Genomic DNA, 26,028 nt, shown 5'->3' with positions numbered 1-26,028 from the left:
CCCTATTTGGTGACCAAGTCCATATTATGGCAAGAACAGCACAAATAAGCAAAGAGAAACGACAGTACATCCTTACTTTAAGACATGAAGGTCAGTCAATATGGAACGCAAAAACCATCAAGCGCTATGGTGAAACTGGCTCTCGTGAGGACCGCCACAGGAATGGAAGACCCAGAGTTACCTCTGCTGCAGAGATTAAGTTCATTAGAATTCTCAGCCTCAAATCAATGCTTCACAGAGTTCAAGTAACAGAAGTAACAGATCTCAACATCAACTGTTCAGAGGAGACTGTGTGAAATCAGGCCTTCACGGTCGAATTGCTGCAAAGAAACCACTACTAAAGGACACCAATATTAAGAAGAGACTTGCTTGGGCCAAGAAACACGAGCAATGGATATTAGACCTGTGGAAATTTGTTCTTTGGTCTGGAGTCCAAATTGGAGAGTTTTGGTTCCAACCCCATTTCTTTGTGAGACGAAGAGTAGGTGAACGGATGATCTCCGCATGTGTATAGTGTGGGGAGGAGGAGTGTGTATAGAGGAGGAGGTGTGATAGTGTGGGGATGCTTACACTGTCTGTGATTTATTTAGAATTCAAGGCACATTTAACCAGCATGCCTAGCACAGCATTCTGCAACGATACGCCATCCCATCTGGTTTGGGCTTAGTGGGGTATCATTTGTTTTTCAAAAGGACAATGACCCAACACACCTCCAGGTTGTGTAAGGGCTATTTGACCAAGAAGGAGAGTGATGGAGTGCTGCATCAGATGACCTGGCCTCCACAATCCCCCGACCTCAAACCAATTGAGATGGTTTCGGATGAGTCGGACCGCAGAGTGAAGGAAAAGCAGCCAAAAAGTGCTCAGCATATGTGGGAACTCCTTCAAGACTGTTGGAAAAGCATTCCTCATGAAGCTGGTTGAGAGAATGGCCAAGAGTGTGCAAATCTGTCATCAAGGCAAATGGTGGCTATTTGAAGATTCTCAAATATAAAATATATTTTGATTTAACGCTTTTTTGGTTTCTACATGATAGTAGTAAAAATAAAGAAAACCCCTTGAATGAGTAGGTGTTCTGAAACTTTTGACCAGTAATGTAAAGTTTTGTCCAAAAGTTCTGAGAATGACACAAATATGAATTTTCACAAAGTTTGCTGCTTCAGTGTCTTTAGATATTTTTGTCAGATGTTACTATGGAATACTGAAGTATAATTACAAGCATTTCATAAGTGTCAAAGGCTTTTATTGACAATTACATAAAGTTGATGCAACGAGTCAATATTTGCAGTGTTGACCCTTCTTTTTCAAGACCTCTGCAATCCGCCCTGGCATGCTGTCAATTAACTTCTGGGCCACATCCTGACTGATGGCAGCCCATTCTTGCATAATCAATGCTTGGAGTTTGTCAGAATTTGTGGATTTTTGTTTGTCCACCCGCCTCTTGAGGATTGACCCCAAGTTCTCAATGGGATTAAAGTCTGGGGAGTTTCCTGGCCATGGACCCAAAATATCGATGTTTTGTTCCCCGAGCCACTTAGTTATCACTTTTGCCTTATGGCACGGTGCTCCATCATGCTGGAAAAGGCATTGTTCATCACCAAACTGTTCCTGGATGGTTGGGAGATGTTGCTCTCCGAGGATGTGTTGGTACCATTCTTTATTCATGGCTGTGTTCTTAGGCAAAATTGTGAGTGAGCCCACTCCCTTGGCTGAGAAGCAACCCCACACATGAATGGTCTCAGGATACTTTACTGTTGGCATGACACAGGATTGATGGTAGTGCTCACCTTGTCTTCTCCGGACAAGCTTTTTTCCGGATGCCCCAAACAATCGGAAAGGGGATTCATCAGAGAAAATGACTTTACCCCAGTCCTCAGCAGTCCAATCCCTGTACCTTTTGCAGAATATCAGTCTGTCCCTGATGTTTTTCCTGGAGAGAAGTGGCTTCTTTGCTGCTCTTCTTGACACCAGGCCATCCTCCAAAAGTCTTCGCCTCACTGTGCGTACAGATACACTCACACTTGCCTGCTGCCATTCCTGAGCAAGCTCTGTACTGGTGGTGCCCCGATCCCGCAGCTGAATCAACTTTAGGAGACAGTCCTGGTGCTTGCTGGACTTTCTTGGGCGCCTTGAAGCTTTCTTCACAACAATTGAACTGCTCTCCTTGAAGTTCTTGATGATCCAATAAATGGTTGATTTAGGTGCAATCTTACTGGCAGCAATATCCTTGCGTGTGAAGCCCTTTTTGTGCAAAGCAATGATGACGTCACGTATTTCCTTGCAGGTAACCATGGTTGTTTGAGGAAGAATAATGATTCCAAGAACCTCCCTCCTTATGAAGCTTCCAGTCTGTTATTCAAACTCAATCAGCATGACAGAGTGATCTCCAGCCTTGTCCTCGTCAACACTCACACCTGTGTTAACGAGAGAATCACTGACATGATGTCAGCTGGTCATTTTGTGGCAGGGCTGAAATGCAGTGGAAATGTTTTTTGGGGATTCAGTTCATTTGCATGGCAAAGAGGGACTTGGCAATTAATTTCAATTCATCTGATCACTCTTCATAACATTATGGAGTATATGCAAATTGCCATCATACAAACTGAGGCAGCAGACTGTGAAAATTAATATTTGTGTCATTCTCAAAACTTTTGGCCACGACTGTGCATATACTGTATACTGTACGACTGTACATATACATATACATACATGACATCACAGTAGCGCACATATGTTTCTCCCAAAATACCATAATATCCCCATAAATATTCAAAGTCATACTTAGTACTACATTCATATCACGTAGAAATGCTGAGTTTTAGAGATCTGTCTTATCTTTTTCTTTCTATATTTCTCCTGTAACTCTTCTACTTCAATTAATGGCTGCCAAGAAATATGTTAGAGCGAGGGTAAGCATCTGTCTCCAAAATGTATCTTTGTCCGTCTGTACTGTCGCGGGCTCTGCTCCACTCTCCCATCATTTAAAGCTCATATTGACTTTTTATTTTCAAATAAATGAAAGCCTATGCCTTGCTAATATCGATATCAAACGATATCGATATCATATCAAATTACAGTATTGGTGCCCACAATAAGTTATACATGTTCCTTGTACCTCGAATCCAAGGGGCTTCCCTGGCATGCCCTGACCATTACCATGAACTTCCATTCTCTTTCAGGCCATGGTAGAGATTCATGAATGAGATTCAGACCTGAATGACATGATTGTAAAAACTGCAAGATTAGGTCCTTTACAGGCTATGTAAAAATAAATCAGTCTTTAGGATTTGTACATTAGTCTGTGTGTAATTTGTTAATCCTGCAATTATACTTCAAATCTGGTGCATGTGCTGACTAATTACCATGTACGTATACCAGCATGAATTTAATCCTTTGTCATGTTTTCCACGTATTGGTTATCACTTGTCTACACTTGTTCAAATAGTATTGAAAAAATGTATTTGTGGTTTCTACATACAATATATGGAAAAAAGTATGTGGATACCCCTTCCAACAAGTCAGTTCGTAAAATGTCTGCCTTGCTAGAGCTGCTGTTATTGTGCTGTTATTGTGAAGTGGAAACGTCTAGGAGCAACAATGGCTCAGCCGCGAAGTGGTAGGCCACACAAGCTCACAGAACAGGACCGCTGAGTGCTGAAGCGCGTAGCGCGTAAAAATAGCCTGTCCTCGGTTGAAACACTCACTACCGAGTTTCAAACTGCCTCTGGAAGCAACATCAGCACAAGAACTGTTTGTCGGGAGCCTCATGAAATGGCTTTCCATGGCTGAGCAGCCACACAAGACTAAGATCACCATGCGCAATACCAAACGTCGGCTGGAGGGGTGTAAAGCTCGCCACCATTGGACTCTGGAGCAGTGGAAACGCCTTCTCTGGAGTGATGAAACACTCTTCACCATCTGGCAGTCCGACGGACGAATCCGGGTTTGGTGGATGCCAGGATTAGGCTACCTGCCCGAATACATAGTGTCAACCAAACCTTCAAGTTTGGGGGAGGAGGAATAATGTTCGGGGGCTGTTTTTCATGGTTCGGACTGGGCACTTAGTTCCAGTGAAGGGAAATCTTAATGCTACAGCATACAATTACATTCTAGACGATTCTGTGCTTCCAACTTTGTGGCAACAGTTTGGGGAATGTCCATACAGAAATGGTTTGTCAAGATCGGTGTGGAAGAACTTGACTGGCCTGCTCAGAGTCCTGACCTCAACCACATCGAACACCTTTGGGATGAATTGGAATGCTGACTGCGAGCCAGACCTAATCGCCCAACATCAGTGCCCGACCTCACTAATGCTCTTGTGGCTGAATGGAAGCAAGTCCCCGCAGCAATGCTCCGACATCTAGTGGAAAGCCTTCCCAGAAGAGTGGAGGAATTTATAGCAGCAACTCCATATGAATGCCCATGATTTTGGAATGAGATGTTCGACGAACAGGCGTCCACATACTTTTGGTCTAGTACTGTATTTTGCAACACATTCATCATGACCAAAATCCACATGAAATAGCCATTGTTGTTGTTGTTGTTGTTTCATATGAAGCATTTTCCTCCCAGTGGGAACCATGCCGCTCTTCTTTCCCCATGTGTGATAAAACTAGAACCGTGTCTTCAAGCATCATGGTGATGCTTGTGCCTGTCTAGTCTCCCCTGTGTTTCAGTGTTGTGTGTTTTAGGAGTTATTACTGTCTCTAATCCTTGACCTTTTATCTCTGGGGTGTTAACTTGTGTTGTGCATTTCCCCTTAAAAGAGTACGCTGAATCAGAGCATTAGACTACTCGAAAGGACTGCCTCAGATCTGCCGGTAAGTGGGCCTCCTACAAACCATCTACCCTAACAGTTCACACTGTCTCAATCAACATCAAGCATTCGTAATGCATCCATAAACACTGAATAAAGACTACGTAACAGCTCCATAGACTGTTATGAAAGCATCTTGAGCATTCTCATGCTGTGTCCTGTCCAGAACAAAATCACTGATGTGCTGAAGACCATCGAAGCGGCCCAGTATCTCATCTCCCAGAATGCAACACATGTCGCCATCCAGGTGACTAAGATGGCTTCCCAGTCATTGTTTACATTTCAGTGCTAGGATAAAACACAGTAGGTAACATATTATCCCTTTCTCCATTAGGAAACAGAAAGGTACAAGCAAACCATTGTTGGTTACTTCAGGCAATACATAGAGTGGGTCAGAACCTCCGTAAGTATTTGTGTCCCAACAGTTTTTGAATGCCTATTACAGTTCTTATATTAGAATTATGACGTAGACGATAAACTAGTGTTAGCTCCCAAACTATGTTGACATACAGCTTATCAACTGCTCATTCTCTGAGAATGTTAAGACTTTGGGGTCTAAAAATAGAAAGAACACAAATGGAAACCAACTTTGGAATTTCGTCTGTGAGCTTTGAACCTTGTTTTTTTCCCTCTGGGCCTTGAACCTTGGTTTCCCTGTGACCCTTGAACCAAAATGTTCCCTGTGACCCTTGAACCTCGTTTCCCCCTGTGAGCCTTAAACCTAGTATCCCCTGTGACCCTTGAACCTTGTTTTCCCCTGTGAGCCTTGAACCTTGTTTTCCCCTGTGAGCCTTGAACCTTGTTTTCCCCTGTTGAGCCTTGAACCTTGTTTTCCCCTGTTGAGCCTTGAACCTTGTTTTCCTCTGTTGAGCCTTGAACCTTGTTTTCCCCTGTGAGCCTTGAACCTTGTTTTCCCCTGTGAGCCTTGAACCTTGTTTTCCTCTGTGAGCCTTGAACCTTGTTTTCCCCTGTTGAGCCTTGAACCCTGTAGCATAAGGAGGAAATTAGATAAAGCAGTACTGAGTGCTAGTAAATTACTGTTGTACTGTTTGAAAAGACTGCTTTTCACAACTTTATTGAATTGTGCCAAAAATAATAGCTCTGCTGACTTTTTTGCAATCAACTTAGTCATCAATCGTCCATGTGTAAAGCTATAACATCCATTAATTTTCCAGAAATTCCAACCGACAACTTTGGTAATTGTTCGCCAATGGTATAACTGTAACATTTGCCCTTTGTCTGCATGGTTTACCCAGCTGACCATGGAGGTAGCAGCCTGCAAACCCTTCAGCAACATCGTGGACACAGTGGAGATCGTAGCCTGCAGCTTCTTGGTCGACTCGTTGGTAACTAAAAAAGCAATATAAGGGGTCCTTTGAAAACATGCCTGAAACGTCAGTTGGGTGGTTGGTGTCAGGATTACAGAGTCAGGATTACAAGGAGTCAGGATTACAAAGTGGTAATTAACACAACACCAGGCTCCAGAGCATCGAAGCTGTAAAACAGGGAATAACAACAAAATCAGAAGACATTACAACCCTGCACAACATCAATTGACATCCCAAGTTTAGATAAGAATAACCTCATACAAAGAAAATTATTTTTTACCTGAAGTGCTGGTACTTGTGGCAGCGGCCTAAAGTACAGAGTCAGGTGTTGTTGCCAGACATAGCTTTCCACCAGCACCGTACCATCATCTAGTCCAACCAGCTGTGGGATGTTGACCCCTGCCACAGTGCTGTCCTTCACAACACCAGCAATCTCAGACAAAGTGTTCACTGGTCTTTCTGAATCGCTGCTTGATGAGGCCGAAGCATAAGTCAGGGGTAAACTTGGTGTGGCCTGTGATCAGGAAGTGAAGGTCCAGATTGTGGTGGAGCTTGTGCATGGTCCACCAGGCACAATACCAGAGCACAAACTTGTTCTTGTTTTGGCCATTGCAGTTATCACAATTCAGGTCCACACGTGTTTTCCCAACTCCGTAGTTGGAGAAATGGTGTACTGAATAATGTTGAAAGACAAATTCCAGATACAATTTTTTTTGCATTATTATACAATAGATGCAAAATGGCATTCTGAGATATCATTACTACACACAGTTCATACAGGTAATGTTAGCTACCATAACAAGCCAGCCATCTAATGTCAGCTGGCTAGCTAACAGCAAGCTTTAACTAGCAATACAAACCGATTGTCATAGCTAGCTAAAGTTAAGCAATAAGTTTAATGTTAGCTAGCTAACATTAGGCTATAACTAGCAATGCGAAATGGCATTCTGAGAAAACATCACTAACGTTACACACACTTCATACACATAAGTTAATGTTAGCTACCAAGCCAGCCACCTAACCTCAGCTAACATTAGCTAGCTAACAGCAAGCTTTAGCTTGCAATGAAAACAACTTTCTGACAAAATTAGAAACGTATAATATCTGAATCTTTAGCAAGATTCTTACCTGTATACATGGATGAAAGCTTCATGGGAGACTGGAACCCCTTTCATAAGACATCATGTGTTGTTTCCGTTTCCGTTTAGTTTGCACAGCTTGTTTGACCCGTTGTGTTCCACTGATTTCAAAACGTGTTATGAAATGAGAGAGTCAGCATTGCATGGCACGATCGTCGTCCAGAAAGTAGTCCATCATAACCTTTAACCACTGACCTTTGTCGATAGAGCCTGATAAATTCAGGGCAGCAATGTTATTGGGAGCAGTAGCAACATATTTGCAGTTCTCCATGGCTAACATAATATCTTTAGAACAAAAACTGCAGTAGAAGCGATTATTTACGCATTACGAGCAGCTAATTTTATAGACACAAGATGCAACACCGACCAATCCAAACTCATCTCTCAAAATGTCCAGCCCACTCATTATCTCAGCCAATCACGGCTAGCTGGAAGGTTGCTCGCTTTTTCTGTGGCAAAGCCAACTAGGCTCGTAATTTAACAATTGTATTTGTATTTACAGATGACATACAAGTTTGATATTAAGGCACATGAAAGTTCACATGTTCAAGAAGGCATTTCTGCACATATTTTTTTTTATTTTAAAAATACGTTCAAAAGGCTCTCCTGTGAATTCATGACTTGCGATATACGCCTCGGGTCACAAGGGACTTGGTCTTTTACTAAATAGGGCTATCTTCTGTATACCACCCCTACCTAGTCACAACATAACTGATTGGTACAAACGCATTAAGGAAAGAAATTCCACAAATAAAATTTTAACAAGGCACACCTGTTAATTGAAATGCATTCCAGGTAATTACCTCATGAAGCTGGTTGAGAGAATGCCAAGAGTGTGCAAAGCTGTCATTAAGGCAAAAGATGGCTACAGTACTTTGACTACTCACCCCCCTCCAATCACACACACCTACGCACCTCACCCTCTCAAATCACACCTACACACTTCACCCCCTCCAATCACACACACCTACACACCATTACCCCCAACCTCGCCTGATTTAGAACGTGCAGGCCCCGAATTCCAGCACATGATCAGTGAGAGCTAGTAGACCTGGCAGCGCGCAGTGGAGCACCCTACAGTGTGCTGCAGAGATGGGGAGCGAGAGACAGAGAAAGAGAGAAGAAGGAAATAAAACCAGCCTTACATAATCCCGACATCTGTCCTGCCGGCATGGGGCCTTGTTACTAACACACTCCCAATGGCAGGAAGCATCTCTGCCTCCACTAGTGAAGTGGAACAAATAGCCACTTAGGAACTCCATAGGTTCCAGCGCCAGCTAAATGACTTGGACTAGGAACAGGATGTTTCTGGACACTCAGCACCGACCAAAGCGCTTGTTAAAGCTCAATGGGTAATTTTACTAGTGTCAAGGAAACAAAGGTACAGGAACACAGGAAAGAGTTAGTGCTTCTAGTCATTCCACAATAGCTACACACCACAATAGTTTACACACTGAGTCTATAGAGTAGAGAAGAGTCAACAGCACAGTGTATCTGGTAAGGATGGACGAATGGAGCTGGTTACCTAACATGGAAACAGAGCAAAGCTGTGACGCTTTGACTATCAGTGGGATTGGAGGGGAGACAAATGTATCATGACAGTGTTCATTCTCTAAAACAGACTATGAGGCTGTTACGCGCAGTGTATGTCATAGCTATGATGACTTTATGACTCAGTGGTTTTCTCATTTAGAGCTGGCTAAACTGCCCCCTCTACACAAACATGCACAGTCACACACAGATACACACTCTGCAGACATTGATGTCCAAAATGATGGAAAGTCCTTAATGAATCTACAGGGCTGAGAAGTGTAGGCAGTGTATAGTGCTATACTTCATACCTAAGGCTCCAGTGTTGAAAAGTTACCCAGTAATGAAATATACAATTATTCATATGTTTAACATTTGGTTCTACCTAACCATTGCTATACTTTATTTCATAAACCAGTATACCATATGTCTTGATAATTTACTCAACGTTTTGGTGGTGGTAAATGTAAAGAGAACATGAAGCGAACACAGGGCTGCTTTATGCCTGGATATCAGATCCACTGACAAGGCATTATCTCTGTTTTCTCTGTTTCTCAGAACACATTCTGGTTTGGCCTAGGCTGCTGTGCCCTGTTCCTCCTTCCTAGCATCATCCTGTCAGTAAAACTGGCAAAGTTTTACCGTAGAATGGACACAGAGGATGTTTACGATGAGTGAGTATCTCTACTCCACTTTTGATATTATGCTATCACAAACAGTTTGTCATCTCTGGAAAGAACCATTGGATCATCCTTAATTCAACTATAGCTGAGGTTTAGAAGTTCCCTGTTGTTAATTTGTAGTGCAACCCAGTGATTTGTTGGATATATGGGGATCCTTATTACAGCCTTCTTCCCTGCCAATGGCCCACCACACCTAGCACTTTCCCACTGCCTATTTGGTTAAAGAGGCCATACAGTTGATTTGAGGACTTTGCGCGAAAATAATCTAGGGCAAACACTGACTTTTTAGACCCTTATTATACGCATTAAAGAGACTGAAATGGGGAGGAGTCAGGATTACAAAAGTGGTAATTAACACAATTTGATTCAGTCCCACAACCGACAAGTTAAATACGAGGTTATAGGATTGCTTCTGTGCTGTGGTGCTAGCTGCTCCTTTCTTTCTTGTTTACTATCTTTTCCCCCCTCTTATGTCTATAGCTTTACAGTAGTAGTACATAATAGTAACTTAGTAGTACATAGTAGTAACTTAGTGGTACATAGTAGTAGAGGTCGACCGATTAATCGGAATGGCCGATTAATTAGGACCGATTTCAAGTTTTCATAACAATTGGAAATCGATATTTTTGTAGACGATTTTTCAGATTTTTTTTTTGCTGATTTTTTTTTTCATCTTTATTTAACTAGGCAAGTCAGTTAAGAACACATTCTTATTTTCAATGACGGCCTAGGAACGGTGGTTAACTGCCTTGTTCAGGGGCAGAACGACATATTTTTACCTTGTCAGCTCAGGGATTCAATCTTGCAACCTTACGGTTAACTAGTCCAACGCTCTAACCACCTGCCTTACGAGGAGCCCGCCTGTTACGCGAATGCAGTAAGAAGCCAAGGTAAGTTGCTAGCTAGCATTAAACTTATCTTATAAAAAACAATCAATCAAGCATAATCACTAGTTAACTACACATGGTTGATGATATTACTAGTTTATCTAGCGTGTCCTGCGTTGCATATAATCGATGCGGTGCGCATTCGCGAAAAAGGACTGTCGTTGCTCCAACGTGTACCAAACCATAAACATCAATTCCTTTCTTAAAATCAATACACAGAAGTATATATTTTTAAACCTGCATATTTAGCTAAAATAAATCCAGGTTAGCAGGCAATATTAAAGGTGAAATTGTGTCACTTCTCTTGCGTTCATTGCACGCAGAATCAGGGTATATGCAACAGTTTGGGCCGCCTGGCTCATTGCGAACTAATTTGCCAGAATTTTACGTAATTATGACATAACATTGAAGGTTGTGCAATGTAACAGGAATATTTAGACTTATGGATGCCACCCGTTAGATAAAATAGGGAACGGTTCCGTATTTCACTGAAAGAATAAATGTTTTGTTTTCAAGATGATAGTTTCCGGATTCGACCATATTAATGACCTAAGGCTCGTATTTCTGTGTGTTATTATGTTATAATTAAGTCTATGATTTGATAGAGCAGTCTGACTGAGCGATGGTAGGCACCCTCGTAAGCATTCATTCAAACAGCACTTTTGTGCGTTTGCCAGCAGCTCTTCGCAATGCTTCAAGCATTGCGCTGTTTATGACTTCAAGCCTATCAACTCCCGAGATTAGGCTGGTGTAACCGATGTGAAATGGCTAGCTAGTTAGCGTTGTGCGCGCTAATAGCGTTTCAAACGTCACTTGTTCTGAGACTTGGAGTAGTTGTTCCCCTTGCTAGGCATGGGTAACGCTGCTTCAAGGGTGGCTGTTGTCGATGTGTTCCTGGTTCTCGAGCCCAGGTAGCGGCGAGGAGAGGGATGGAAGCTATACTGTTACACTCTCAATACTAAAGTGCCTATAAGAACATCCAATAGTCAAAGGTATATGAAATACAAATCGTATAGAGAGAAATAGTCCTATAATTCCTATAATAACTACAACCTAAAACTTCTTACCTGGGAATATTGAAGACTCATATTAAAAGGAACCACCAGCTTTCATATGTTCTCATGTTCTGAGCAAGGAACTTAAACGTTAGCTTTCTTACATGGCACATATTGCACTTTTACTTTCTTCTCCAACATTTTGTTTTTGCATTATTTAAACCAAATTGAACATGTTTCATTATTTATTTGAGGCTAAATTGATTTTATTGATGTATTATATTAAGTTAAAATAAGTGTTCATTCAGTATTGCTGTAATTGTCATTATTACAGATCAATTTTTAAAAATCGGCCGATTAACCGGTATCGGCTTTTTTTGGTCCTCCAATAATCGGTATCGGCGTTGAAAAATCATAATCGGTCGACCTCTACATAGTAGTAACTTAGTAGTAAGTAGTATTAATAGGAGTAGCAAGTTACAGTAACTTAACTCTTTCTACTGCTTCATTCTCTCTCTTTGTCTCGCTCTCTTTTCCCTTGCAGTTCATCTGTTTCTGGAACTTGGCATTTTACTTTGTGATAACCATTCCTACTATTTCCATATTCTTCATCCTTATTTTTCATTTAATTTCTCTCTGTCAAGCACTTTGCACTGTAAGAAAACAAACAGCGTATTAAGAGTTGTGGAATGCTATTCATGTTGTTTTATGCATCCTTCAGTCGCCCTCGCCTCGCCCAGGCACTTACAGTAGTGAATAAAGGCCATAGACAAGTCACCAAGTGTCTTGATCAATGACGTGTATCGATGTCACCTGAACAGTACTATTGTGCCCAAAACATTCTAGTGCATTTCAATTACCGAGCATTTCATTAACATTTTTGCTTTTTTGTATCTTTGTAGCATTGAGACAATTCCCATGAAAACGTAAGATTCATTTTACCCATTTTACCTCTCCTTTCTCCTTCCAGTATATCTCATTGGTACATCTGTGCTTTTCTGTGGATTTTGTACATAGATTTCATGGTGCTGGTTTTACATTTTTAGCTATGAAATGCATCTCTTGGTGGATCATTTTGGATTTCCTTTGTGTGCTATCTTGAAGAAATGACCCTTGTTGATCATTAAGGGCTCTTACAACATTATCTTACAAAAGCAAAATTCCACCTCTGTTTTTGTAAGTTAAGATGTAAGATAAAATGCTGTGGTTTATACGTTCACAACTTTCTATATGGAAACATTTGTTTATGTCTAGAATCCTATTTCTATTTAGAGAAAAGCCTTTTATTGCCGAGGGTTGATAGCATGCCATGTCTCTTACCTCATGTTTTTTTTATGCAATGTTTTGTTTCAGTATGGAAATTGGTAATAATGGTTATCATAATGAGTGTTTACAAGGTATCCAAAACCCTGTAATGACAAGGTAAACTAAATATAAAGCAGGCTTACGGAAATAATCAATTTGCATGGCATGTTTCAGGGAGGAACGGGGGCAGGGGTGGCATGTTGGCCTGGGGGCAGTCAGTCACTCAGTGGGATGGTTAAATAAGGTGGATGGGACACTGTATGCCCTAGGGGGTTGGCTAGCCCCTCAGACACATCTGGAGGTCAGCTGGACTCTTTCTGCTTTGTTGCGGCTCCAGCATTGGGAGGTTGTGAGCCAGATAGCTAGGCCACTGTTTACGGCTTGTGTGTTTTGGGTTCGGCATGACCTTTGGAGCATTACTAACTTACCCACTGCATGCTCTGTGCACGATGACTTGATCAAGTGACATAAAATTCCTTGCATGTCTTGTCTTCTTTAGAATTGGGAAAACTGCTGTGAATGTACGCGTGATCCTTTTGCTCAAAGAGAGGCTAAAAGAGAGGCAAGCATGTCTGCTTTGGTGTGGTACTGAGACAACTGCTCATGTGACTAACTTCGTTCTAACGGCATGGTTTTCATTGAAATGTGGACATCCAACATATTTAAACTATAACAGTGTCCAGACACAGAGAGCATATCCACAGAATGACTGAAAAGGGAAAAGAACAATAACCAACCTGACACCTAGGGTTTGTCTTATTACAACCGACCCAATAATCAGCAATTCACCATGGTTGGCTTGTCTTATTACAACCGACCCAATAATCAGCAATTCACCATGGTTGGCTTGTCTTATTACAACCGACCCAATAATCAGCAATTCACCATGGTTGGCTTGTCTTATTACAACCGACCCAATAATCAGCAATTCACCATGGTTGGCTTGTCTTATCACAACCGACCCAATAATCACCAATTCACCATGGTTGGCTTGTCTTATCACAACCGACCCAATAATCACCAATTCACCATGTTTGGCTTGTCTTATTACAACCGACCCAATAATCAGCAATTCACCATGGTTGTCTTGTCTCAAAGTCAATAGAAAATAATTTTGGATAGAGTGGTTATTATTCCTCCAGTTCAGTGCATATGCAGCATGTGTATGGTGACTGCATGCATCATGCCATCCCTGGTTGGCCTCAAGCCCTCAGCAAGTGTCGATGGAGTGGTTCTGCTTTCTGTGTCTTGGGAAATGCCTGCCCCGTTGCTCTCGTCAAGTGAAGGACCTGGAAGCGAGAGGCAGGGCCTTACAAAATGGTCGACCCTCGAATATTCCCTTTTCCTGCCATTGATGTTGTCCCCCATCTCTGTACCCCTGTGCCTCTAGCATCCCTGCCTATGACACTATGACTAGGTTCCCAAGGGCCTCAGCTCCCCCTAGGCATATCGACTGGTGAGAGAAGGCCGGGCTTTTTGACCGGCTCCAGAAAGGTACTGAGAACCACTGATCACTGGGACGACGTCTCTCCAGCCACCTCCTCAGCATTATCCTCCCCGCCTTGTTCTCTCTTCATGCCATAACCTGCTGGTTGTCTGCATAGCATTGCCACTCTGAAAAACCTCCAGAGCTTCCACAGTCTCTTCTCCCTTGTCTCATCCTTTGCTTGACACTATAATTTTTTTCTTCTTTATTTTTCTTATGCTACTCCCTCTTCACAGCTTGTTTTAGCGCTTGCATGTCTGCTTCACTGACTTTGCAGAAAGTCTTCACGGTGAGGATTGCTGTTTTTGGAATCACTTATTAACCTTAAACCGCATATGGTTTGATGGTATTTGTGTCTAACCACTTGTAAATTTACTGTAGACCAGACCCGCTGTGTGTGTTTGCTATTCCTATTGACTTATACAGTTTAAGACTAAAGTCTCACTTCCCTCATTTCAAAACTCACATTTCATTGCTTTCATTTCTCCCTTGAGTCTCGCAATGGCTAAAGCAATAAGCTTCTGAATTATCCAATTAAATCTGATGCAATTAAATGTAAATATTTTCTGATACAGCATCTTCTCTTCTACAGGGCCATCGGAAACTGGAACTGAAACACTAGATTGTACGTTTCCACTATATGTTTTATATACTGTTAGTCTTTTCTACGATCACGTTTAGCATAGAAATATACCACGTTATTGGCTATCCGTGTAGAAACATACCACGTTATTGGCTATCCATGTAGAAACATACCACGTTATTGGCTATCCGTGTAGAAATATACCACGTTATTGGCTATCCATGTAGAAACATACCACGTTATTGGCTATCCGTGTAGAAACATACCACGTTATTGGCTATCCGTGTAGAAATATACCACGTTATTGGCTATCCGTGTAGAAATATACCACGTTATTGGCTATCCATGTAGAAATATACCACGTTATTGGCTATCCGTGTAGAAATATACCACGTTATTGGCTATCCATGTAGAAACATACCACGTTATTGGCTATCCGTGTAGAAATATACCATGTTATTGGCTATCCGTGTAGAAATATACCACGTTATTGGCTATCCGTGTAGAAATATACCACGTTATTGGCTATCCATGTAGAAACATACCACGTTATTGGCTATCCGTGTAGAAATATACCACGTTATTGGCTATCCGTGTAGAAATATACCACGTTATTGGCTATCCGTGTAGAAATATACCATGTTATTGGCTATCCGTGTAGAAATATACCACGTTATTGGCTATCCGTGTAGAAATATACCACGTTATTGGCTATCCGTGTAGAAATATACCACGTTATTGGCTATCCATGTAGAAACATACCACGTTATTGGCTATCCATGTAGAAATATACCACGTTATTGGCTATCCATGTAGAAATATACCACGTTATTGGCTATCCGTGTAGAAATATACCACGTTATTGACTATCCATGTAGAAACATACCACGTTATTGGCTATCCATGTAGAAACATACCACGTTATTGGCTATCCATGTAGAAATATACCATGTTATTGGCTATCCATGTAGAAACATACCACGTTATTGGCTATCCATGTAGAAATATACCATGTTATTGGCTATCCATGTAGAAATATACCACGTTATTGGCTATCCATGTAGAAACATACCACGTTATTGGCTATCCGTGTAGAAATATACCATGTTATTGGCTATCCATGTAGAAACATACCACGTTATTGGCTATCCGTGTAGAAATATACCACGTTATTGGCTATCCGTGTAGAAATATACCATGTTATTGGCTATCCATGTAGAAACATACCACGTTATTGGCTATCCGTGTAGAAATATACCACGTTATTGGCTATCCGTGTAGAAATATACCATGTTATTGGCTATCCGTGTAGAAATATACCACGTTATTGGCTATCCGTGTAGAAATATACCACGTTATTGGCTATCCGTGTAGAAATATACCACGTTATTGGCTATCCGTGTAGAAACATACCACGTTATTGGCTATCCATGTAGATAATTTTACATCAGTGCATTATTACTCAGTGTTGAATTATATTTCATCTATTTTTAGGACCCCATCCACTTCCTACCCCTTGAACAAGACAAAGCTCAGAAAATATGTCCTTACTGGCTTAAGAAGCCCCTAACAAGAAGCTGATGTCTTTTGTATGTGTTCCCCTGGCCCTCGCTTCCTCAATCTCCACGGATCTATTTACTGACAACATCCTCCTGCCCAGTCACAACCTCTTCTGGATATCCAGTGTCCAATAGGACCCCCTCAGACACTACACAAGGTGTTGTCATCAACTCTTCCTTTGATTTTCCCTGGGGAACAATAAGGAAGGTGTACATCTGAGACAGTGTCGGTTGACCTTCATCCTTCACCACACACAGCTGTCTGTTGTGCCTGTGTTTACATTAGTTTGAGCCAAGGCTGAGTTCAAACTGCAGACACAACAACAATTCAGAGGGCTGTGTACTCTCAAACCTTTAGTACCTCTTCTAAGTTTTGTAAAAAGCAACTGAAAATGTATTTTGAAGGTTATGTAGAGCTGTTACAAGAACATTGCCATTTCTTGTCATAGTTGAATGATGTTTTACTAATTGATGGGGAGAGATGTTTGAAGCACAACCTCGGTGTGGAAACAGACTTGAAGGTCGTGGATCGTAGGCCTATATGTTTGTGCTTGAATAATATAAGGACAATTACAAAATAGCATGACTTGTGTATGTTTGCAACATTAGAAGACAGACAGAGGTTGTTGTCCTTGCTGAGGCATACTGACAGATGACTGTTAGACCTGTTTAACCATAGCATTTTGACTGATGACCACCATTTTGTAAGATATGAGGAAATATCTCATATCAGTGCATAACAGGTGGAATATCACATGAACCTGAACAGAAATGTCAGGAGACTATAACATTCCTTAGTTTGTTAATTTATTAACAATAATGCAAAGTATCATGTTGAGTAAACTAACACGGCATGTTAATCAAGATATTTTTTAGGCTATTGTAGTGGTCAAACCTTAAAGTGGAGAACTGCTATTTGAAGCCAAATTCTATTCTTACTGTAGGTCTCAGGTCTTTAGTTGTTTAACGGTTATGCATAATATATTGTTTCAATATTATACTTTTTTTATCCCACAATAGCTATTGGTACCTATGGAACTACAGAAGGGTAAATGTATTGAAGAGTTGTTTGTATATAGGAGATCTATTGCTTAAAGTGAATGATGACACCCGGATGGATTATGCTGAAAAACATACTGTACTGTACATGCCACCCCGATAATATCACCCATCTGTTCTCAATTGTTTACAGGTTATGTTCCTTCTCCACCACTGTCTGCCTCGTAAAGATGGGGGTCATTAGCCTACTTAACTACTATTTGCTGTCCATCAAATGGCATTAAGCCAGTAGAGGTTTGTTGATGAGAGGAGTGAGGACTTCTTAATGGTTTGCATAACTGATCTTGCCCATTGCGTCTCGGACAGAAGCTTCACTTCCCAATAACTATTACTTAAGTACATGCCTGCAGACTGCTTACCTGTGTATGATTATTACATCACACGCTATTTTACTGAGTGCTTAAGACAGACATTTTGTATGCACCATCTGGTTAGATAGTGGGTGCAATGTTTACTGGTTGTTTTAAGGGTAAAACTGTCATGTTGGCACTGGACAGTGGGGCACTGCTGGTGCCCATTGGAAATGAGTGTCCATGATGGTGATCTGAAAGTGTATAAATTGTGAATAAAACATTCAATTTCATTCTTGTACACAATCATTTTTTAAATGTGTCTCACCAAGTGACTGCTGGAGGAACCAAACATTCTCGAATTGAAAAAACAGGTTACGGGAAGTGTTTAAGGGCAAGGGGTCTCCTATTTTGGACACCATGTCCTTTGTCTTATGTAAAACGTTATCTACATATGATCAGGAACATTTGACATGAGACAGTTGGCTGACACATTTTAGATATTATCAAAAAGACCACAGTCTTATATGTTTCCATTGTCGGATATAGAACATGGCGTACTCCATTACGTACCCGCTATTTTGAAAAGGAGATTATCATCTTTTCCAGTGGGCTAGGAGGACTTGACATTTTTCAGTCATTTGGCACCCACACCTACATCTGTGGAGACCAGATATACATTTTCTAGTCTGCACATACCACATGACCACTTCTCCCTCACCCTAAATGTGCAACTGGTTAAAGAAGATTGGGTAATGCGTTTATACTTTAGAGGGAGTCATTGGATACTTTCAAGCTGATTCTATTTAAAATCTTAGGGAATTGTATTTTGATTCTTAACTGTAGCTAGGGTTGCAAAGGTACTGGTAATTTACGAAAGTTACTGGAATCTTCTATAATTTTGTTATTAACAGAACATCTATGGTAATCTATCGTAACTTTTGTCATTTATACTTGAATAACTTTAAAAAATGATATATAGTATTCATTTTTTATATCTGTGTCCATATTGTCCATGAGTTTCTAGTAGAGAGACCATATTGTTCAAAAGAAAATAGTCTAATTAATGAAAAAGCATTTAATCAACAATGGCATTATTTTCAATTAACTCTGCAACTCTTTCAACAACAGTAGCCACTTTTCTTCACAACTGCCACCAGTTTGACAACAAAACATTGACAACAAATACATATTGAAATAGTAAAATAAATAAAAGTGTAAAAAAAGGATATTTAATGCTGAAACCCTCATATTAAACAGCAATGGTATTCCCTTAGTTTATGGTTTATATTTAGGATAATGTTTCACAGCTTTGTCGTAATAATTTTTTTAATCTTATTTCATATATTTTAGATGTGATAAGGCCACACAGGTCCAGAGATAATGACAGACACCTGTTATAATCTGAAGTACCCAAAAGGTCCACTAGATGTATTGTGATAGATTACATGAACTCTTTGAAAGATACCAAAATTCTGGTAGTTTACTGGTAAACTTCCCAGTTATATACCCTCCCTATAGGTCATCATTCCTCAGGCTGTCTGCAGTGATTTTGGTTCACCACCTTTGCAATTCTTTGTACACTCTGCAAAGGATCTATTGATTTATTTTAACAAGGCAAGTCAGTTAAGAACAAATTCTTATTTTCAATGACGGCCTATTAACAGTGGGTTAACTGCCTTTTTCAGGGGCAGAACGACAGATTTTTACCTTGTCAGCTCAGGGATTCGATCTTGCAACCTTCCGGTTACTAGTCCAACACTCTAACCACTAGGTTACCTGCCACCCCATCTTTAGCCATTGACATGCAGAGGGAGAGAGTGGGATGGATAAATGCCTGGCCCTTCCTTTGATTCCACAAAGTGAAGCGAACCTGCACCGGATGTTTACATTACAGATTCCGCGTCATTCACAAGGAGCCCTTTCTTCCCCGTTAGGATTGATTGCTTGGAAAATAAAGCTGCAAGAGGCATGTGTTGCTACCCCCTTGCTATGTCACAGACACACACTCGCTGAACAGCCATGTTACATACCGTTGTCTCGAGTCAGCAACTCTATTATGGGTTATTCTTGTTCTTTCTTAACTGGCACAGTAATTACTTCCCGTGTGACACGCTAGATTGACCTACCGCCACCCACATACATATTTGTTTGGATCTTCTTGGATTTTTTTCCTCAAGTTTCTCCCCAGTCTCCAGTTTCAGATTTTATTGTGTTTATATTTGGAAGGAAATTATAGGCTGTGCTGTATGGTTGTAAACCTCAACTACCTTTAAAACAGCAATGAACCTTGAACAATTCAACATGTCCTTGCAGGATAGCATTTTAAGACACGTTGTGGTATTGAGTTGAACAGTATCTAAAACTGAGGGGAAAAAATTGGCGTGGTGAATGATTAAAGTGGCGTGGTGGACGATTAGATAAATATTATGTTGGCATCAGTGCGCCAAGCTTCTCAAAATGAATGACAGTCTGGGGAATTGTTCTCAAGCAATAAAGTCCACAAAGTCATGCTTGACATATTTCTCAATTAAACATTTGTAGTATGGGCGATTATATAAAACCTGGTTAAACGTGTGGGCATCAATGTTCCCGGCCTATTTTGCTTCATCCCAATTGGTTTTGCATGTGGCCCTGGCTTTCATTGACAGTGGCTAGACAAGCATAAATTATAGTCACATTGCAGAGGGGGGCACTACTCTCCTCCCCTCTTCATGAGGGCTCTTGTAACCCAGACTTTTTTTCACCTGAATGCCCTCTTTGTGTGCAAAGCCCATAAATAGCAAGAGGGACCCTCAGCTTCTACAGTCCCAATCTCACTCCCTCTCTCACACTCAAGCATCTGGTATAACCATGTGGACTCGGGCCAGTGCACTGCTGCTCCTCGCCTCCTGTCTCTGGGCAGTGGAGGGACAGAATGAAAATGGCAACACAAGGGCAGGCAATGGTGGTGCTGCTACTGCTGCTGCAGAGAACAGGAAGAGTGTCTGGGAGGACCCCATCCAGTTCAACAACAAGGCAAAGGACTTCTGCACCATGAGCGTCACCGGCCAGGGAAATGTCACCAGGCTGAGGATATCGTGCCAGGGTGCCGAGAGAACCTACTGGTGCGAGTACACGGGTAAGCCCCAGATGTGCCGTCCCTACAACAACAACCCTCGCCACTATTTCACCCAGATCATGTGGGACCTGAGGAAACTCCAGAACGCCTGCCAGGCACCCAAAGCTATCAAGCCTCAAATGTGCAAGAGGGCACCGGAAGACGCCCAGATGGTGTTCTCTGCTTCCTCCACGCCAGAAGCCGCACCAGCAGCAATCCCTGAAATGCCAGAGAAAGCCCAAGAGCCAAACCAGGCAAAACCAGAGACCCCCAAGGTACCATTCACCAAGCAGGCTAAGCCAGCCGCAACCAAGCCTGAAGCTAAATCAGCAAGACCAGAGCAGGCAAGGCCGGAGCAAACTAAACCAGAGAAAGCCAGACCAGAGCCAGCAAAACCAGAAGCGAGACCAGCACCTACAAAACCTGAAAAAGCCAGAACAGAAGCAAGACCAGCACCTACAAAGCCACTGCAATCCAGACCTGAGCAGGCAAAACCAGCAGCCGCAAAACCAGCAGCAGCTAAACCAGCAGCTTCAAAACCAGCAGGCGCAAAACCAGTCAAGCTAGCAGTGAACAAGACAGCTGGACTAAAAAAGCTTCTGACCCCCAAACCAACCGCTCTGAAACCAACCAAGCCCACTGTCAAGAGCAATGCCAAACAGCTGGCACAAGAGTATTGTTGGCGGTCACTCCAAGGCATCTGTTCCTATGTCATTGATTGGTTTCAGAACTAATAATGAAGGTGAGTTTAGAAAGTTGGCTGTTGATATGTTTTTAATTGTAGTCATAGCATTGTATATTATCATGATGATCATTTGTATGAAAAGGTATGTCTGTCGATCAAATATCTGAAATTAACTCAGGTCTGTAAAAAGTATTTTGAGTGTAGAAAACGTAAACCTATTTACTTTTTGCTCCCTCTTTCCCAGATTTAGATTTCTTTTGAAGATTACTTCAAAAGTCTGACTAAAGAGGTGCTCAGAGTGGTTTTCCAGAAAATGACTTTGATAAATGGTAGAAGAGAGTTCTAACACCCTCTTCGTGGAAATGATCAAGCTGACACTGCTGTCAATCAAACAACTTTACAGCCTGCCATTTCACCATGATTTGTGCACTGTAAAACAAAAATCTACTTGTTTCAACAAATTATTATTAAGTAACTAGTTACATAGTCTTTTTTAGTTTACTGAACTTTTCAGTCCAAGTGTTACCTCAAGAAACAAAAAAATAGTTGGCCCAAACTTAGCTCCAACTCTAGAAAACTTGTCTCATATGTTCATTCAAGTATAAATTATTTGTGAATCTTAACTAATAAAGGTGTGCAACTGGTTACACACAGTGGTTTTAACATACAATGTTTTCAACTTACATATCTGATGCACGTTGGCATACATCATTACATTGTTCATTTATACAGTCATTATTATTCAACATGTCCTCTCCTGGGCTTTGCACTGACAACCTCTTGGTATTCCTATCTTCCTGCTCTGCCACCGTGTCAGTTATCAGTTCATCTGACTTTTCTCTCATCATTGATTTAACTTAGTTATTTCAGCAATTTTATTTTATAATGTTTCTGTATAGTTGTCTAATGTTGGTGGGGCATGTTACTCTGTTTTAAAGTTTTTATTTATTTAACTCAGCAAGTCAGTTAAGAACAAATTCTTATTTACAATGGAAACAGACACCACTGCGCCACTCTGGAGCAAGTTACTCCTTAATCACTCTGATAAATAAAATATTTTTTCTCAAATGTACTTTTAACAGATCTGATACTTACTTACTGAAGTGCAAAGTGTTCCAATACAGGTGAAATCAATCATTGACAGGCATGGTGACATAGCAGCACGATTGGCATGCTGTGAACCAAGAGGTTGTGAGTTCAAATCCCACATGTTGAATATGAATTACTGTATAAATGAACATGCACAATGTCATCATGTGTGTCAAATATCTAAGTCGTTGCAAATAGTTCCACAGCCTTTTTTAGTTAAGATACCCAAATAATAAGTTCTAGTTGAATTAACATATGAGACAATTTGAGCAACACAATCTTAAATTTATAAATTTTTGGAGCTAAGTTTGTGCCAACTAAAAATGTTCATTTCAGGTAACACTTTGACCAAAACATTGTGTAAACAAAAAAAGCTGTGAAACCAGTTACTTAATATTAAGTTTCATCGAGACCAATACCAAAAACATAATTCCAAGGGTCACGATGACAACTAAAAGCATCCATATCTGAATGTGTGGATCGGGTATGGACAGATAGTTAAATCCATCGTCTTTCACATGGTACTCCATTTTGGTGACAGTTTTTACTGTTGGTGACAGTTTTTTTTACAGTTTGGTTTTTGTGTCAGACAAACCTATGATACCCTATAATGGACTCTCCTAAGGCAGATACGCCATTGGTTTTGCCTTTTTTGTATGTTTGTTTATGTGTATGTTTGTATCACCATAAACCATGTATTGAAATGCATAAGGTTGTGTCATTTACATAGTAGAGTGGCATATTCAGCTCTGCCACTGGTTCATTGGACTGAAAGGTCACAATCAATGAATGAATGTCGACATGTGCATGTAATGAATAAATGTGTGTTCTTAATTATTTTTAGTGTGTCTGTGTTCCTTAATGCCTTGCTTTAGGTTAAAAGCCTTTCTCTCACTATTTTTTAAATACCAGCAGACAAAACGTTTTTGACGACAATGTTTGTCTTTGTCTTAAATACAACCCTTTTAGAGGTGCTGTGTCTCTTTTTCCCCAGTAAGTGACGCTGTTGTATCAACTTCATTCAAATATTTATTTTTTGCTATTTTTTGCTCACTGCACTTTTACTAGAACAGTTAATGGGTGCAAATACCAGTGGTGGAAAAAGTACCCAATTGTCATACTTGAGTAAAAGTAAAGATACCTTAATAGAAAATGACTCAAGTAAAAGTGAAAGTCACCCAGTAAAATACTACTTGAGTAAAATTCTAAAAGTATTTGGTTTTAAATATACTTAAGTTTTAAAAGTACATTTAATTGTTAAAATATAAAAGTATAAATAATTCAAAATTCCTTATATTAGGCAAACCAGACAGCACAAGTAAAATTACTATTTTTGGTTTAGGGGTTAGGTTTACAATTAGGGATAGGGTTGCAATTAGAGTTAGGAATTTGGGGTTGCTGTTATGGTTAGGTTAAGGGTTAAGGTTAGGAAAAATAGGATTTTGAATGGGAATCAATTGTAAAACAAACGTGTGTGTGTGTGTGCGTGTTTAGGCCCATGTTCCATGTGTGTGGCGTGAGGGAATAAGGGGGTGGTGGGTGTGTCTGTGCTCTATAAATGCCACATGCACGTTCCCCAGGTGTCATAACGAAATTGAATCATTTCCATCTTCCCAAATCCACAGGTGAGCTGACTAAAATAACCACTTATGTTGTGTTAAATATGATCTGCGATTATCCTCCATAAATCTTCTGCTGCCATGTTGTAACAGGCTACAGTACCAATTATTTGAATTGGAGGCCTACTGTACTAATAACTATGCCATTTCTGCAGATATTTTAGCGGGACATGGCGCTCCTTACCAATTTAGCCGTCTTGCTGGTTATTGCCTGCATATCTCAGGAGCTTATGGTTGCTAAATGTCAAGGATCCAAAAAAAGCGGGATGAAGAAGAAAGAAAAAGAGGGACCAAAGGACAGAGAGCAACCAAAGCCCTCCATCCCGTCTCCAGCGAATAAAGACAGCAGCCCCAGAGGAAAGGGTGTTGTCAAGGGCAAATTCTCCGCCAAAGACAATACGCAGTGCACTTGGGTTGCGACAGGTGATGATTCCTTTGTGCTTGGCGTGAACTGCAAAAAAGGGGAAACAAGTTTCGACTGCAAATATGTGGCCAAACCAGCCACTTGCCCTGGGTACGAGTCCAACGCCAAAGCCTACTGGAAACAGATTGCGCGTGCTCTAAAGAAACAGAAGACATTATGTTTGGACTCCACCGCTTTGATTAAAGCAGGTATGTGCAGAAAAGCTCCCAAGGACGCCCATTTCAAACTTAACAATACACCCAGAGATGTTGTTGTTCCAAGGACTACCATTCAGACACATTCTTCTCCTTATGTCTCCCCATCGGGTGCCAAATCTTGCACAGTTGATAAGAAGAGACTGGCGGAAGAATACTGCGCGGGTTCGTGGTCGAGTTTGTGTACTTTCTTTTTCTCCATGGTCCAGAATGATGATTGTTGAACGTAAAAGAAATGCGTTTACATTTCCACTCTCCCCATTGGTTGTCATAAACAAATTAATTAGCGCTTGTTGCTACTTCTCATGGTGAAGATGAATGCATTTTGATGGATTGTGAGGGGAACCTAGTTTAAAGACAGATTTTTGAGTACATTTACATGCACACTAATAATTCGATATGAAACTGATTATGGCAGACTTTGCAATAGTCACTCAACCCCCTTACTCTGTTTGTTTTAGTCGCCGTAAAATCTAAGTCAACATACGCCAATTAAAACACATTGTTTTCTGAGCAATCTTTCGAATTATTAGGACATGTAAAACCCCTTTACTCGGTGTTCCAGCGGTGTATTGGATCTGTGAATGTGCTAGCACCAGGCTGATCGAGCCTCCCTTTTTAGTGTGAGCGGAGTGTGTTTGGAACAACTGAATGTATGTATCTTAGAAGTAGTTTTCACATACAAACTTTATACGTTCGAATTCAGAATCAAATATGATTCCCCAAAATAAAATGTTCGCTGTGGTAGAACGTTTATTTTGATTGGCGATATGCTGCATTTATCAGTGCCATCGGATAGCCCTATTTCAGATGTGTCCATGTAAACAGGATTATTAGGGAATTCGTTGTTCTTGCAAAGCATGTAAACGGTTTAATCGAACCATTATATTAATATGACTAACCACAATAATCACATTATTGTGTGCATGTAACCGCACTCATATCATCCATACCACGTTTTCCTTTGAAATGTTTTTGCTATGTGTTGTATTCATTGTAAAGCTACAGTAGCCTACTTAATAAATATTTTGTATACTATGTACTCAACTCTTCTCTTCATCTTATATGCACTTGTAGTTGAAGCATTTCTGCAGCATATTCTTTCTAGGAGGGTGGACAGGAGTTAGGTCATTATTAGTTTCAATGCTGTATAGCATTACTCATTACTCATTATTTTCGAATGACCAATGCTTATTATATAATTTACTACTACTTGGCAGACAGAGTATTATTCCGTACCACCCTGCAATGCACTCA

The 26,028-nt window shown here is 40.7% G+C and overlaps 3 protein-coding genes across 16 annotated transcripts in view; all 3 read left to right on the top strand.

Moving 5' to 3' along the window:
* Nucleotides 1-17,953, top strand: part of LOC129858241 (prominin-1-A-like) — a 114,057-nt gene extending 96,104 nt beyond the window's left edge. For 4 of the 14 annotated variants that reach the window (XM_055927317.1, XM_055927315.1, XM_055927310.1 and 1 more), the window contains 11 exons: nt 2,892-2,909; nt 4,767-4,820; nt 4,983-5,063; nt 5,151-5,219; nt 6,073-6,162; nt 9,372-9,487; nt 12,281-12,304; nt 12,732-12,800; nt 14,074-14,177; nt 14,762-14,794; nt 16,247-17,953. In XM_055927317.1, coding sequence (XP_055783292.1) covers nt 2,892-2,909; nt 4,767-4,820; nt 4,983-5,063; nt 5,151-5,219; nt 6,073-6,162; nt 9,372-9,487; nt 12,281-12,304; nt 12,732-12,800; nt 14,074-14,143 — 591 coding nt within the window. In that variant the 3' untranslated portion in view covers nt 14,144-14,177; nt 14,762-14,794; nt 16,247-17,953. Of the gene's footprint in view, nt 1-2,891; nt 2,910-4,766; nt 4,821-4,982; nt 5,064-5,150; nt 5,220-6,072; nt 6,163-9,371; nt 9,488-11,922; nt 12,801-14,073; nt 14,178-14,761; nt 14,795-16,246 lie in introns of those variants that run through there. The other 10 variants (XM_055927318.1, XM_055927316.1, XM_055927309.1 and 7 more) reach the window with 6 other exon arrangements.
* Nucleotides 17,954-20,485: 2,532 nt separating this feature from the next.
* LOC129858240 (fibroblast growth factor-binding protein 2-like) lies at nt 20,486-23,351 on the top strand. The gene is made up of 2 exons (XM_055927307.1): nt 20,486-21,502; nt 21,690-23,351. The coding sequence occupies exon 1, from the start codon at nt 20,514-20,516 to the stop codon at nt 21,492-21,494; it is 981 nt and encodes a 326-aa protein (XP_055783282.1). The 5' UTR covers nt 20,486-20,513; the 3' UTR covers nt 21,495-21,502; nt 21,690-23,351.
* Nucleotides 23,352-24,074: 723 nt separating this feature from the next.
* LOC129856728 (fibroblast growth factor-binding protein 1-like) lies at nt 24,075-25,778 on the top strand. Its single transcript, XM_055924457.1, has 2 exons — nt 24,075-24,159; nt 24,309-25,778. The coding sequence occupies exon 2, from the start codon at nt 24,324-24,326 to the stop codon at nt 24,993-24,995; it is 672 nt and encodes a 223-aa protein (XP_055780432.1). The 5' UTR covers nt 24,075-24,159; nt 24,309-24,323; the 3' UTR covers nt 24,996-25,778.
* Nucleotides 25,779-26,028: the final 250 nt, after the last annotated feature.

Source organism: Salvelinus fontinalis, chromosome 6 (assembly GCF_029448725.1).
Source record: "Salvelinus fontinalis isolate EN_2023a chromosome 6, ASM2944872v1, whole genome shotgun sequence".
Classification (NCBI taxonomy): Eukaryota; Metazoa; Chordata; class Actinopteri; order Salmoniformes; family Salmonidae; genus Salvelinus; species Salvelinus fontinalis.
This window is presented reverse-complemented; position numbering and strand designations above follow the sequence as displayed.